General features: G+C 28.3%; 1 protein-coding gene across 1 annotated transcript in view; it reads left to right on the top strand.

The window, feature by feature from the left end:
• LOC145241970 (nonsense-mediated mRNA decay factor SMG8-like) overlaps positions 1-16,836 on the top strand; it is a 123,087-nt gene that overhangs the window by 19,890 nt on the left and 86,361 nt on the right. Inside the window, exons 5-6 of the mRNA XM_080104838.1 lie at positions 175-258; positions 7,324-7,391. Coding sequence (XP_079960964.1) covers positions 175-258; positions 7,324-7,391 — 152 coding nt within the window. The remainder of the gene's footprint in view (positions 1-174; positions 259-7,323; positions 7,392-16,836) is intronic.

Genomic DNA, 16,836 nt, shown 5'->3' with positions numbered 1-16,836 from the left:
CTTTTTCTTTTTTTTTTTTTAACTTTATCAATTGAGCAATGTTTTTCATGAATAATTAATGCAAACAAAGGCCAAACGTTCCTTCCCCTCCATTTTTGATGTACACTCATATATAAAATCTTGTCAATCAAATTTGCTTCATAATGGAGAGATCTTTCTATTTTTCTTTCTTAGGACTTTCACACTATTTGGGAATCGGAAGAATTTCATCACGCCAAGACGTGGCTCCTGCTTTTCTGCATTTCTCATATTATTGTCGTAAGTTTTTGTTTTTAACTTTTATCGTAATTTACTGACTTATATGAACACGTTCAGTCTGTCATTTCTAGCTACTGAAACAACCAGAAAATGCATTGGAGCACAGAAATTAGAAACTCATGATTTCTGGAAAATTTACAACAGTGTAGTAAATAATGGGCAGTCAACAATTCCCCCACTATCCAACAATCACGAGGTTGTTTGCACGGCAATCAAGAAAGCTAACATGCTTGCCTGTTAGTTTGCCTTAAACTCTACTTTGGACCCTGCAATCCACTCTCTCTCTGATTTTCCTTTGTGGACAGAAACCACACTTGATGATCTGAAGATCGCCCCTTTTCAAGTACATGACATAATAAAAAACGTTGACACCTCAAATGCATGTGGGCCTGATCTCATACCAGCTGTACTATTAGTAGTAATACACACGGACGAAAAAACGCTTTGGATACTCACAGATTTCAAGGTAGTTCTACTAAAATAGCTATATTTTTTAAACCAAAGCACTTCAAGTCTTCAAATTACTACTGTTTTGTTCGGAAATGAATATACTTTCAAATGAATTAATAAATATGAATGTACATTATATATTTTAAGAGTTTTAAGAAAATAAAGTGATAAAAATGTGAACGTCATAAAATGGCGTTTTCGGTAAGGTTTTGTAATGACCCCCCCCCCCTGTTTTCTAAAGGTCCGTACCGTGATTGTATGAAGAATTTCGTCATAAAATTTGGGAACCAATTTGAAGAGGTGTTAATCTTAATACTGTCAAGTGTCCGAAATATTTTTGACCATTTCTTTTTTTGTCATGTTAAAAATAAGACTTTAATATGACAAGTATTGAACATTTTGAAAAAAAAATTCTTCGGACACCCAGTAGTAAGTAAATCAATCTTTTTACTATCTTTATCAATTAAAAGTATTATTTTATGTTGAGTAGGACCGCAGTAATTGATAATTTAAAAGGACCTACCCGAAAAAAAAATTGTTTCTATTTCTCGAATTTGGTCAAATGAAGTTAGTATTAGCAGCAGCTCCAGCCTGTAGAATCAGCGATAGCACATTTGTAAACAAACATGCGTTCTTTAATTTTTATTCAAGAACGAATTAAGAAAAACATGAAAATATGAATATAAATGTTCTTATATGTTTAATGAGAGCTATTTTGTTATCAGAATAACATTAGTTTAAAACTATTCGGTTTTCAGAATGTATAATAACAACAATCCCAACCAATTCGGCATTATGAATCTGTTGCAATTTCTCACATTTTTTCGTCAAATTTAAAAACATGGTTAAAAAAACAAAATAAACTTTTGTAGATATATAGCTTGCATGCACTTTTATTCTTTAAATTAGTTTTGAACAACGAATTAAAACAATGTTTTACTGCGAACAGGCACAAATGTTTTTTTTTCAAAATCAAAATAAGTATCAAAATCTCGTTTATACATAGATTCGAAAAAGTTGTCAAAAAACAAATATATAACAAATAAATGTTATCAAAGGCAAGTTACTTTTCTACCAAACTGGATATATTTTTTGTGTTTTTATTCAATGTAACATGTTTATTCAGCTCGAAAAACAGTGTTTACCGATGTATTGGAAAATTAAAAATGGCGCCCGGCCCGACTCTCTTTGACACGGTAAGTTTGAGAAAAGGAGTTAAAAATAAAAAAAAACTATACAAAATACTGTTAAAAACTCACCGAATATATGTCAGCCTATGTCACGGTAACATATATTGAGCGAGTTTCTAGCAGTATTTTGTCTACTTTTTTTTTATTTTTAACTCTTTTCCCCAAACTTACCGTTTCAAGAGAGTCGGCGCCATTTTAAATTTTCCAAAACATTGGTAAACACTGTTTTCAAGCTGAATAAACATGTTATATTAAATAAAAACACTAAAAAATTATCCAGTTAGGTAGAAAAGTAACTTGCTTTTGATAACATTTATTTGTTATATATTTGTTTTTTTGACAACTTTTTCGAATCTATGTGTATAGTAATACAAACCCTCAAAATCTATATCAATATTCTTGAAATTTTAAAAGCAGTTAGAAAACACATCAAACTACAATTAGGAAGCTTTTTATTTCGTTATTTTTTTTTCTACTTATTAAGCGAAAGATATTTTTACAACCTGCTCCAGCATAGTATAAACGGCCTATGGAATTAACGCCTTCAACCTCGAAAATAGAAATCAACAAATTTTTGAACGCTCTCTTTGAAAAAAAGCTCTCTTAACTTCACCTCTAATACAAATTATGTGTGGCAAGTCTCCTCCTAAAACACTCTTTAACCCTAACAATAACACTAAGTTCGAGTGGCAAGCCCCCCCCCCCAACAAAATACCTCTGTAAGCCACATACAAGCATCTAAAACAAACAAACAAAAAATAGATCCTTCCTTAAAGAAAAATACACATAAAAATAAATTGGTTAACTGTCCTAAAATGCTAGAATGGCCAGGAAATGATGAATTATTTTACATTAAATTTTTGTGAAACTAACCGCTCCCCCCTCTAATATTGTTTTTGTTAGCTTTGTCTCTGTCAAGTTTTCAGTATGTTCACACATAATTTTCCTTAGCCCTACAATTAATTCAAAGTCCGAATGGCAACCCTCCACATATTCTCATTGCATAGAAACGCTCTTAAAACTACACATAATCATCTTAAAAAAAAAAAAAAGCATGCATATTTTCCCATAGAAAAAAAACAGTTAACTGCCCTAAAATGCTAGAATGATCTGTAATAGGAAATTATTTTACATTCAATTCTAAAATAATTTGTTTATCTTTCATTAAAGTTTTTCATGGCATTTTATACATAATTTCCTAAAAAGGTAGAATCACATTTTGGAGGGGTGGTCAGAAGGAGTTGAGTGGGGTTAAACAGAAGGTGTTAATCTACAATAATACCAAAGAAATATTGCAATATATTCATTTTTAAATGGTCTTATGTTTAGATTTAAGTTTTTTGTACATAAAGCACATTACAATTCAACTTTGAGTTCTCCAACTTCTTTTCTGTTTATGGATACATGGCATTTTTAAGGAATTGCTGCATATTTATGCACCTTTACTGCAGATTATTTGGAAACCATAAACTTTGGGAGATTTTCAGTTGCATATTCTGATTCCTTGTACAAAAATACACTTATATGGTAAATTTCATTTCTTAGTCTTGTGTTTTAACAAAGATATGACATTTTTACTGAAAAAGTAGTGTAAAAAATGTGACGAAACGCATATGGTCTTAAAGAGGGAAAAATATCCAAACGTGTGAGGCACAAAAATAGCCATAACTTCCTTAATTTTAATCAGATTTAAAAAATTTAAAAAGATTCTTTCTTAGCTCATCAAGCTCTTTCTATGCATACCAATATTGAAATATTTCAAGCTATTTCAATTTTTTCATGTGTATTGCTACTATTAGAAAAATGCTTTGCTGAAATAGCTCCAGTTTTCTCCAAACTTTTCAAAAAATGCCGTAATGAATCATGCTTTCCTGACTGCTAGAAAGCTGCTTCTGTGGTACCAGTTTACAAGAACTCTGGCAAAAGAACTGACCCATTAAATTATTTCCCCATTAGCTTCCTCCCTCTTTTCGACAAAATATTTGAGTCCATAATTATAAAGCTCTAGTCCACCACCTTACAGTTGCTAAACTTCAGTTTGACCATCAATATAAATTTAGGCAAGCCTATTCTATTGCAGATATTCTAACTGTAATCTCTGAACATATATACCATGCACTGGATAAAGCATAGATATATCTAAGGCTTTCAACATGGTATGGCACAATCGTCTTCTCATGAAAATTAGATCCTATGATATTACTTGACGATTACTTAACATAATTAAATCCTTCTTAATTAAGAGAAGAATCGAGGTTGCCCTTAATGGTTGTACATCTAAACAATATGATATAAATGTGGGTGTACCTCAGTGGTTGATCCTTGGATTTTTTTTATATTCCTGATATTCATAAACAAACTCCCTGATAAAGTAGTCTCTGAGATTGTTATATTTGCTGACAACACCACGCTCTATAACAGGCACAAGGGGAAAACAGATGAACACATATCCAAGGCAATAGCGGAAACCCTAGAGGAAGACCTCCAATCTGTAGTGGAATGGGATTAAAAATGGATGGTAACGTTCAGTGCTGCCAAAACTAAGCTTGTTTCCTTCATGATTGCAAGAAACCTTCTCAACCATCAAAAGCTATGGCTGAAGATATATCAGTTGAAAGTACTTTGTTCAAACTTCACAGGGAACAGGAGTTGGAACAGATACATTGAGAGCATTGCCAAGGCTGCTGCAAAGAAGGCGGGCTCTCTCTACCATGCTAGAAAGTTACTTATGCCTAAAGGTATCTTGTACCTTTACAAGACCACTATTCACCCATGTATGGAGTACTGTTGTCACATTTGGGTTGGTGCATCTGCTACTAGTCTCTCACTCCAGGACAGGGTTCTAAAGAGAGTCACCAACCTGATAGGTTTTGTAACTGTCATCTAAGTTTCAGCCTTTGTCCCATCGACAAAATGTTGCATCCCTCTGCCTGTTTTACAAGTATTTTAATGGTAGATGCTCTGACGAACTACAAGCCCTTGTACCTCCTTGACGTGAATACCCCTGACAAACAGCAAAGTCCGACCCCTACACAGTAGAGATTTCTAGATGTAAGAAAGCCTTCTACTCCAATAGTTTCTTCCCCAGAACTGCTAGACTTTGGAACTCCCTTCCGGGATTCTGCTTTCCCAACTGTACTGACATGCAGAAGTTCAAGTATAATGTGAAAACATCTTGCTGCTCAATTCCCTACATAGTATCCCTTCAACTTATGCCCCTGGTAGTAGCCCCTACATCAAAGTGGCACTGTGCCTTCTTTGGGATGAAAATGTAATAAAAAAAAATAAATAAATAAAAAATGAATGAAGAATTATAAATGCAGGGTTTTTAAAATTCCAAGAAAACCAGTCAACTGCAAAATAGCTATCCACAATAATTCCTGACATGTGAAAGAAAAAAAAATTAAAATGTAAAAAATTTGTGAAACACATGAAAAAGAATGAATTTGAAGTGTTTGATATATGAAAGTTATATTTTGATCAATTGTTAAATACTTAGCACATCTTCAGTGATGCACTGCCATCATTGCCGATTTTCGCATTATATCAACTCGGACAGCAACCCTGATCTGACTCCAGACATGCCAGTTCATCTCCTTGAATGCTATCAGCCATGAGTGTCAACATTGGAATGTATGTATGTGTGTGTATATATATATCTATAAAAGTGAAAATGTCTCTCTGTGTGTGTGTGCGTGTGTGTGTGTGTGTGTGCCTCCATTTCCCTACCAAATAATTCTGTCAATTTTCGGTCTAGAGACTTGAGATTTGGTAAAATCTTTTTAATCGGTTTTCAGCCAGAAATTTGGCTGTCAAGGGGTCAAAGTTCAACAATTTGGTCATTGAAAACTCTACCAAACTCCTCCGCCAATTTTGGGTCTAAACATTTGAAATTTTAAATGTAGGTTATTTGGACATGGACCAAACTTTTTAATTTGATTTGAGCCCCAAAAAATAAATGTTATGGGGTCAGAATTGGGGTCAAAGTTAAATAAAATTTGACCTCTATGGTCTCTACCAAATTACTCATCCAATTTCTGGTCTAAACATTTGAAATTTTACATAAAGGGTATTCAGAGATAGGGCAAGCTTTTTCATCGGTTTGGGTCAAAAATTTGAGCTGCCAAGGGGTCAAAGTTCAAAAGATTTGACCTTTACAATGTCTAGCAAACTACTCGGCTAATTTTGTGTCTAAACATTTGAAATTTATACATGACGGGTATTCAGACATGCGGCAAGCATTTTAATCAGTTTGGGGGCGAAAATTTGGCTCCAAAAGGTCAGTGTTGAAAGAGTTGACCTTTGCAGATTCTACCAAATTCTTCGCCAATTTTGGGTCTAAAGACTTGAGATTTTAGATGTAGGTAACTTGGACATGGGTAAAACTTTGTATTTTGATTTGAGACCAAAATAATAAATGTGAAGAGGTCAAGATTTGGATCAAAGTTTTTAAAAAATTGACCGCTGTTGTCTCTATAAAATTACTCAGACAAATTTTGGTCTAAACATTTGAAATCTTACATAAAGTGTATTCACACGTAGGGCAAGTTATGAACCGTACATAGCAGTGCATAACACAAATTGAAAACGAAAATGTAAAAAATAATTTAGAGTCTTGTCCAGGATTTCCCCATATTAAAAATTCAAAATAAAGAAAAAATCTTTATGATGTATTCATCTGTGGTAAAACAAGAATATCATATTCCAAAAATGATGTAAATTGATAACGTAGTCTTATTTTTATAAAGAAAATCATTTTTAAGCAATTAATGGAAATTTGTATTGTTGAATTATCTCCCTTTGTTTTTTAGGTTGTTTTCGAAGTGGTGGATAAGACAGTTTTGGTTATCCATAATTTTTTTTTTTTTTTTTTTTTTTTTTTAAATAAAACTACTTGACCAATTTATCTAACTTTTGGAATAATTAAAAAAAATCCATTTTTGAAAATCTAGTATACCTGTAGATTTGGGATTAGAAGATGTCGGCTTGCCATTTTGTAGCATGGTCGCTGCATCTGTATCCATCCTCTTGACGTTTTTTGATACAAAGAAAATAAAAAGACAATTTTTTTTTGTTTTCCGTTACAATGTCAACGTTTGAATATGAGTAAAGATTTCTTATAAGAAAAGGGAGGAATCCTTTTTTTTTTTTTGTGTTTTACAAAATGTTTTAATAAACAAACGACTTGTCTTTATTTGTTAAAACCAAAGATTCTATTTATTTATTCATTTTTTTTTTTTTTTTGTGTACTTTTTAAGCATCCTAAATTGTCGGTTTATTATCGATTTGTTTATAATGTGCACAGTTCAACTGGAAGAAATTGGTGTAAACCTGAAGTCATCTCTTTGATTTTTCTTATTTTCTGGCGTCCTTGAAACCTGATTGATCGAGATTTGATAAGAATGTGATTTTTTTATCTTTTCAGTTGGTTCATCCTGGTAGTTCTTTTGATCCAAGTTACATTCGCATTTTCAGGATTTTAGACAATGTCAGGTAAAAAGATTTTTTTTGTTTTTGTTTGGATTAAAATGATTATATTTTATTTGAAAACATTGCTTTTTCATATCTTTCTCAACTTTTATGTTTAAATATTTAAACTTTTATATATTTAAATATTTAAACTTTTATATATTTAAATATTTAAACTTTTATATATTTAAATATTTAAACTTTTATATATTTAAATATTTCAACTTTTATATATTTAAATATTTTAACTTTTATATATTTAAATATTTTAACTTTTCTCTATTTAAATATTTCAACTTTTCTCTATTTAAATATTTCAACTTTTCTCTGTTTAAATATTTCAACTTTTCTCTGTTTAAATATTTCAACTTTTCTCTGTTTAAATATTTCAACTTTTCTCTGTTTAAATATTTCAACTTTTCTCTGTTTAAATATTTCAACTTTTCTCTGTTTAAATATTTCAACTTTTCTCTGTTTAAATATTTCAACTTTTCTCTGTTTAAATATTTCAACTTTTCTCTGTTTAAATATTTCAACTTTTCTCTATTTAAATATTTCAACTTTTCTCTGTTTAAATATTTCAACTTTTCTCTGTTTAAATATTTCAACTTTTCTCTATTTAAATATTTCAACTTTTCTCTATTTAAATATTTCAACTTTTCTCTATGTAAATATTTCAACTTTTCTCTATGTAAATATTTCAACTTTTCTCTATGTAAATATTTCAACTTTTCTCTATGTAAATATTTCAACTTTTCTCTATGTAAATATTTCAACTTTTCTCTATGTAAATATTTCAACTTTTATATATGTAAATATTTCAACTTTTATATATTTAAAGTTTTTTTTTCCTGCTTTGTCTTATGCGAATCATAACATCTGATTGGTTGACAGAAACAGCACTAGGATTCTTTAAAACTTATGTCATTTTATCACTCATCCAAAAACTATTATATATACTTTTGGGCTTTCTTGAAGCAAAGTACCCCAACACTTGCTGCAGGCCTGTCAGACTAAAATCAAACATCAAATATTTTTTTTTTTTATGGTGTTTAATTTTAGTTTGACAGACTCGCAGCAAACGCCAGGGGACTTTGCTTGAAGATGCCTACTTTTGCTTATGTTATCTTTCTCAGCATTTATATATTTAAAAGGTTTTCTTGCTTCATCTGTGTGCAAATTGTAAGCTCTGACTGTTTGACAAAAACAGCAATAGGATTCTGCATTTTATTAAAATAATTATTTGTAGTAGAAGTGATGAGTGATTCTGGTCTTGGAAAGATGCCAGAAAGAGGAAAGTTCCTCATTTAGTTTTTGGAAAGGAAGGTACAATTCTATTTATATCGTGTACTTGTAAGAGTTGGAGACACAAAGTTCCCCTACTTCAGTTTTTTTTTTTTTTTTTTTTTTTTTGGTGGTGCCTGTAAGATATATAAAGTTCTGTTGAATTACGGGTAGATTGAGAAAGGATAACGAATTTATGCGTGCGGAGTATAAAACCATGCGGATGAGAACTCGTGTACCGACAAAATATGTTTGGATGGCAAAATTATTGAGTTTGTCGAGAATGTTTATTAGCTTGTTGATAAAACTAGAGCAGAGGTTGGAGTGTGATCATAAGAGTAAGAAGTGGATGGAATAAGTTCAGGAAATTCTTTATTAACGAGCAAATGTTACTAATATTGACAAACGGAAGAGACTATCCTGCATGGGTACACCGTGTGATCATGTATTGTAGTGAAACTTGGCCAGTGAGGGTTGAAGACAGGCGTGGCATGGAGAGAAATATGAGAATGATACAATGGGTGTGTAATGTGGATTTTAAAGATGGGTTTAGTTCTGATGACCCCAGAGGAAGATATCTGGACAAATGTGTGCAGATGCGTCGACTCGGGGCCAAGTGGTTAATGACACTGACTGAAAACCTGGGTGTACCAGGTTCGATCCCTATTTGCTCCACTGAAACGATTTTCTCAAACTCGCGATCTTGTGTCGAACCTCCATGATAAATACAACGTATACATTTGCATATTTGGGCATTTTTTCCTTAACACCCATTTAACTAAACAAAAGTGAAAATTTCTGTTTCTTTCCTCCTCCAACTTTTCAAATTGGTGGACCAACAATCTAATATTGTGCACCAAAAAAAAAAAAAGAAAAAAGTTGCCACATTTGCGAACATGTTAAATTCACATTAGTAATTGTCATGTGATGCAATTACAAAATTAAAATGGGTGTATCTCTTCTGAAAATTGATTAAAAACGCTCCCCCCCCCCTCCCCACCCCACCCTCCACCTTTTATATTGAGCTTAGTTAATGATTGGTTTAGATGCCGGAATGAATAAGATTCCAATGATGAGAGGTCAAAGGTTATATTTTGAAGCAAGTATAGCAGTGCTTTTTTTTTTTTTTTTTTTTTAAATATATTTTGGAAATATCACAAACAACTAGATGTTGGTAGAGAGAGCTGTGAGGAGAGGTTGCATATTAGATGACAAGAGATACTTGTCCTAGTCATGCCAATATATCTACTATTTGTAGAGATACATTCTTCCACAGGGTATTTGAATACATATATAGCATTATTAGTTTTTAATAAACTGTTATTAGTTTTAATATTTTAATAGTTTAGTATTATTAAAGTAAAAATAATAAAAATATTATATATAAACCTTATTCCCCTATAACTCTAAACACTGATTTACCATATATTATAAAAAATAATAAAAATATTATATATAAACCTTATTCCCCTATAACTCTAAACACTGATTTACCATATATTATAAAAAATAATAAAAATATTATATATAAACCTTATTCCCCTATAACTCTAAACACTGATTTACCATATATTATAAAAAATAATAAAAATATTATATATAAACCTTATTCCCCTATAACTCTAAACACTGATTTACCATATATTATAAAAATAATAAAAATATTATATATAAACCTTATTCCCCTATAATTCTAAACACTGATTTACCATATATTATAAAAATAATAAAAATATTATATATAAACCTTATTCCCCTATAACTCTAAACACTGATTTACCATATATTATAAAAATAATAAAAATATTATATATAAACCCTATACCCCTATAACTCTAAACACTGATTTACCATATATTATAAAAAATAATAAAAATATTATATATAAACCTTATTCCCCTATAACTCTAAACACTGATTTACCATATATTATAAAAAATAATAAAAATATTATATATAAACCTTATTTCCCTATAACTCTAAACACTGATTTACCATATATTATAAAAAATAATAAAAATATTATATATAAACCTTATTCCCCTATAACTCTAAATACTGATTTACCATATATTATAAAAATTAAAAATATTATATATAAGCATACATCCCCTATAATTCTAAATTTCGGTTACCTTTCATATATCTATTCTACACAGAATTTTAGAAAAACAAATGCTTTGTTTTGTTTTAGTTTTTTTTTACTCAAATATTCACTTTTTTTTGCATGCATAAAAACGTCTGATTCATAAAATATTTTTTCATGTTTACTTTATTACAGTAGTTCCCAACTTTTCAAATATGGTGACCCATTTTCAGACAAGCAATCAGGAAGTGACCCTAATCCTTAAATATCTTAACTAGTGTGAATTTTGACAGGGGTCACTTTTAGTGCATGTCAGGATAACCCAGATGTGTAAAACAAAATTGTTGCCAAGTTTGAATGAAAGATAAGTGATAAGGCAAGGACAACAGTTGTTAAAATGGTAAACAAAACAGTCGAAGGATGCGAAATCGCGTCATGTATTCAACGAAAGAAAACTAAGGTTTTGAAATTAGTTCTGCCTGGGAATTCATGTTGGTGAAATACAACCAAATGATGTAGAAACCTGATAATCGCAGCAAATGTTATCGAGGTCTTTGTTCGTCTGCGTCACATGTCTTAAGTTAATGAGTTTAGGAAGTAAATAATTATTTAAGTATTTCGTCTCCTTAGTAAATTATCTCACAATAAAAACTTTGGGGAAAAAAAAAACTCTGTAAACGTCTTGTAATTTTTTTCTGCATAAAAAGTTAAAAACGGGAATGAAGAGAAATGATAATCGGTAAGTAACAAGTAAGAGGAAGAGAGAGGGAGAAGGTTAATTTATCTGTAACGGATATTTAAGCTTTTTGCTGACTATTAAAAAAAAAAAAAATAGGTATAAAAAGATTGCATGAATTAAATCTGTGTAAAAGAAGAGATTGCAAAAATGTTTGTATAAATCAACATTTCATTAATAAAAACGGCACAGTATCTTTTTTGCTTCTGTTTTTTGTTACAGTCATATCAACCCTTTTCCAGATTACTTACTACCAAATCCGGTTAATTTGGTAAAACATGTTTTGCTTAAATTTCTGGATTCAATTTTATATATGGTCATTAGCAGATTAATTTTGAATAGAAGAGCACCCTGAAAGCCAGTGGAAGACATTTCAGTTGTTGTTGAATGACAGAATTGATAAATATAAACAGGGATAATGGAAATAAGCAGACGACCTATAAAATAAAAAAAAAATAAATAAGCAGACGACCTATAAAATAAAAAACAAATAAGCAGACGACCTATAAAATTAAAAAAAAAAAACAAATAAGCAGACGACCTATAAAATAAAAAAAACAAATAAGCAGACGACCTATAAAAAAAAAAAAACAAATAAGCAGACGACCTATAAAATAAAAAAACAAATAAGCAGACGACCTATAAAATAAAAAAAAAACAAATAAGCAAACAACCTATAAAATAAAAACAAATAAGCAGACGACCTATAAAATAAAAAATAAAAACAAATAAGCTTACGACCTATAAAATAAAAAATAAAAACAAATAAGCAGACGACCTATAAAATTTAAAAAAAAACAAATAAGCAGACGACCTATAAAATAAAAAAAAACAAATAAGCAGACGACCTATAAAATAAAAAAAAACAAATAAGCAGACGACCTATAAAATAAAAAATAAAAACAAATAAGCAGACGACCTATAAAATAAAAAAAAAATAAATAAGCAGACGACCTATAAAATAAAAAAAAAAACAAATAAGCAGACGACCTATAAAATAAAAAAAACAAATAAGCAGACGACCTATAAAAAAAAAAAAACAAATAAGCAGACGACCTATAAAATAAAAAAACAAATAAGCAGACGACCTATAAAATAAAAAAAAACAAATAAGCAGACAACCTATAAAATAAAAACAAATAAGCAGACGACCTATAAAATAAAAAATAAAAACAAATAAGCTTACGACCTATAAAATAAAAAATAAAAACAAATAAGCAGACGACCTATAAAATTTAAAAAAAAACAAATAAGCAGACGACCTATAAAATAAAAAAAAACAAATAAGCAGACGACCTATAAAATAAAAAAAAACAAATAAGCAGACGACCTATAAAATTTAAATAAAAACAAATAAGCAGACGACCTATAAAATAAAAAAAAACAAATAAGCAGACGACCTATAAAATAAAAAATAAAAACAAATAAGCAGACGACCTATAAAATAAAAAATAAAAACAAATAAGCAGACGACCTATAAAATAAAAAAAAAATAAATAAGCAGACGACCTATAAAATAAAAAACAAATAAGCAGACGACCTATAAAATTAAAAAAAAAAAACAAATAAGCAGACGACCTATAAAATAAAAAAAACAAATAAGCAGACGACCTATAAAATAAAAAAAACAAATAAGCAGACGACCTATAAAATAAAAAAAACAAATAAGCAGACGACCTATAAAATAAAAACAAATAAGCAGACAACCTATAAAATAAAAAAAATCAAATAAGCAGACGATCTATAAAATAAAAAAAAAAACAAATAAGCAGACAACCTATAAAATAAAAAATAAAAACAAATAAGCAGACGACCTATAAAATAAAAAAAACAAATAAGCAGACGACCTATAAAATAAAAACAAATAAGCAGACAACCTATAAAATAAAAAAAACAAATAAGCAGACGACCTATAAAATTAAAAAAAAAACAAATAAGCAGACGACCTATAAAATAAAAAAAAAAACAAATAAGCAGACGACCTATAAAATAAAAAAAACAAATAAGCAGACGACCTATAAAATAAAAAAAACAAATAAGCAGACGACCTATAAAATAAAAAATAAAAACAAATAAGCAGACGACCTATAAAATTTAAAAAAAAACAAATAAGATGACGACCTATAAAATAAAAAAAAACAAATAAGCAGACGACCTATAAAATAAAAAATAAAAACAAATAAGCAGACGACCTATAAAATAAAAAAAAACAAATAAGCAGACGACCTATAAAATAAAAAAAAGCAAATAAGCAGACAACCTATAAAATAAAAATTAAAAACAAATAAGCAGACGGCCTATAAAATAAAAACAAATAAGCAGACGACCTATAAAATAAAAAAGAAACAAATAAGCAGACGACCTATAAAATAAAAAAAAGCAAATAAGCAGACAACCTATAAAATAAAAAATAAAAACAAATAAGCAGACGACCTATAAAATAAAAAATAAAAACAAATAAGCAGACGACCTATAAAATTTAAAAAAAAACAAATAAGCAGACGACCTATAAAATTAAAAAAAAAACAAATAAGATGACAACCTATAAAATAAAAAAAACAAATAAGCAGACGACCTATAAAATAAAAAATAAAAACAAATAAGCAGACGACCTATAAAATAAAAAAAACAAATAAGCAGACGACCTATAAAAAAAAAAGAAACAAATAAGCAGACAACCTATAAAATAAAAAAAAAACAAATAAGCAGACGACCTATAAAAAAAAAAGAAACAAATAAGCAGACAACCTATAAAATAAAATAAAAACAAATAAGCAGACGACCTATAAAATAAAAAAGAAACAAATAAGCAGACAACCTATAAAATAAAAACAAATAAGCAGACGACCTATAAAATAAAAAAAAACAAATAAGCAGACAACCTATAAAATAAAAAAAATCAAATAAGCAGACAACCTATAAAATAAAAAAAATCAAATAAGCAGACAACCTATAAAATAAAAAAAAACAAATAAGCAGACGACCTATAAAATAAAAACAAATAAGCAGACGACCTATAAAATAAAAACAAATAAGCAGACGACCTATAAAATAAAAAAAATCAAATAAGCAGACAACCTATAAAATAAAAACAAATAAGCAGACGACCTATAAAATAAAAAGAAATAAGCAGACGACCTATAAAATAAAAAAAATCAAATAAGCAGACAACCTATAAAATAAAAAAAATCAAATAAGCAGACGACCTATAAAATAAAAAAAAACAAATAAGCAGACAACCTATAAAATAAAAAAAAACAAATAAGCAGACAACCTATAAAATAAAAAAAAACAAATAAGCAGACGACCTATAAAATAAAAAAAAACAAATAAGCAGACAACCTATAAAATAAAAAAAACAAATAAGCAGACGACCTATAAAATAAAAAAAATCAAATAAGCAGACAACCTATAAAATAAAAAAAAAACAAATAAGCAGACAACCTATAAAATAAAAAAAATCAAATAAACAGACAACCTATAAAATAAAAAAAATCAAATAAGCAGACGACCTATAAAATAAAAAAAAAAAACAAATAAGCAGACAACCTATAAAATAAAAAAAATCAAATAAGCAGACAACCTATAAAATAAAAAAAAACAAATAAGCAGACAACCTATAAAATAAAAAAAAACAAATAAGCAGACGACCTATAAAATAAAAAAAATCAAATAAGCAGACAACCTATAAAATAAAAAAAAACAAATAAGCAGACAACCTATAAAATAAAAAAAAACAAATAAGCAGACAACCTATAAAATAAAAAAAAACAAATAAGCAGACAACCTATAAAATAAAAAAAAAACAAATAAGCAGACAACCTATAAAATAAAAAAAATCAAATAAGCAGACAACCTATAAAATAAAAAATAACAAATAAGCAGACGACCTATAAAATAAAAAAGAAACAAATAAGCAGACAACCTATAAAATAAAAAAAAACAAATAAGCAGACAACCTATAAAATAAAAAAAAACAAATAAGCAGACAACCTATAAAATAAAAACAAATAAGCAGACGACCTATAAAATAAAAACAAATAAGCAGACGACCTATAAAATAAAAAAAACAAATAAGCAGACAACCTATAAAATAAAAAAAAAACAAATAAGCAGACAACCTATAAAATTAAAACAAATAAGCAGACAACCTATAAAATAAAAACAAATAAGCAGACGACCTATAAAATAAAAAAAATCAAATAAGCAGACGACCTATAAAATAAAAACAAATAAGCAGACGACCTATAAAATAAAAACAAATAAGCAGACGACCTATAAAATAAAAAAAATCAAATAAGCAGACAACCTATAAAATAAAAAAAATCAAATAAGCAGACGACCTATAAAATAAAAAAAAACAAATAAGCAGACAACCTATAAAATAAAAAAAAAAAAATAAGCAGACAACCTATAAAATAAAAAAAAACAAATAAGCAGACGACCTATAAAATAAAAAAAAACAAATAAGCAGACAACCTATAAAATAAAAAAAACAAATAAGCAGACGACCTATAAAATAAAAAAAATCAAATAAGCAGACAACCTATAAAATAAAAAAAAAACAAATAAGCAGACAACCTATAAAATAAAAAAAATCAAATAAACAGACAACCTATAAAATAAAAAAAATCAAATAAGCAGACGACCTATAAAATAAAAAAAAAAAACAAATAAGCAGACAACCTATAAAATAAAAAAAATCAAATAAGCAGACAACCTATAAAATAAAAAAAAACAAATAAGCAGACAACCTATAAAATAAAAAAAAACAAATAAGCAGACGACCTATAAAATAAAAAAAATCAAATAAGCAGACAACCTATAAAATAAAAAAATCAAATAAGCAGACAACCTATAAAATAAAAAAAAACAAATAAGCAGACAACCTATAAAATAAAAAAAAACAAATAAGCAGACAACCTATAAAATAAAAAAAAACAAATAAGCAGACGACCTATAAAATAAAAAAAAACAAATAAGCAGACAACCTATAAAATAAAAAAAATCAAATAAGCAGACAACCTATAAAATAAAAAATAACAAATAAGCAGACGACCTATAAAATAAAAAAGAAACAAATAAGCAGACAACCTATAAAATAAAAAAAAACAAATAAGCAGACAACCTATAAAATAAAAAAAATCAAATAAGCAGACAACCTATAAAATAAAAAAAAACAAATAAGCAGACAACCTATAAAATAAAAAAAAAACAAATAAGCAGACGACCTATAAAAAAAAAAGAAACAAATAAGCAGACAACCTATAAAATAAAATAAAAACAAATAAGCAGACGACCTATAAAATAAAAAAGAAACAAATAAGCAGACAACCTATAAAATAAAAACAAATAAGCAGACG

This window comes from Euprymna scolopes, chromosome 21 (assembly GCF_053919585.1).
Source record: "Euprymna scolopes isolate OS-2025 chromosome 21, ASM5391958v1, whole genome shotgun sequence".
NCBI classification, from domain to species: Eukaryota; Metazoa; Mollusca; class Cephalopoda; order Sepiida; family Sepiolidae; genus Euprymna; species Euprymna scolopes.
Note: the sequence above shows the minus strand (reverse complement) of the source record. Positions and strands in the feature narration are given on the sequence as shown.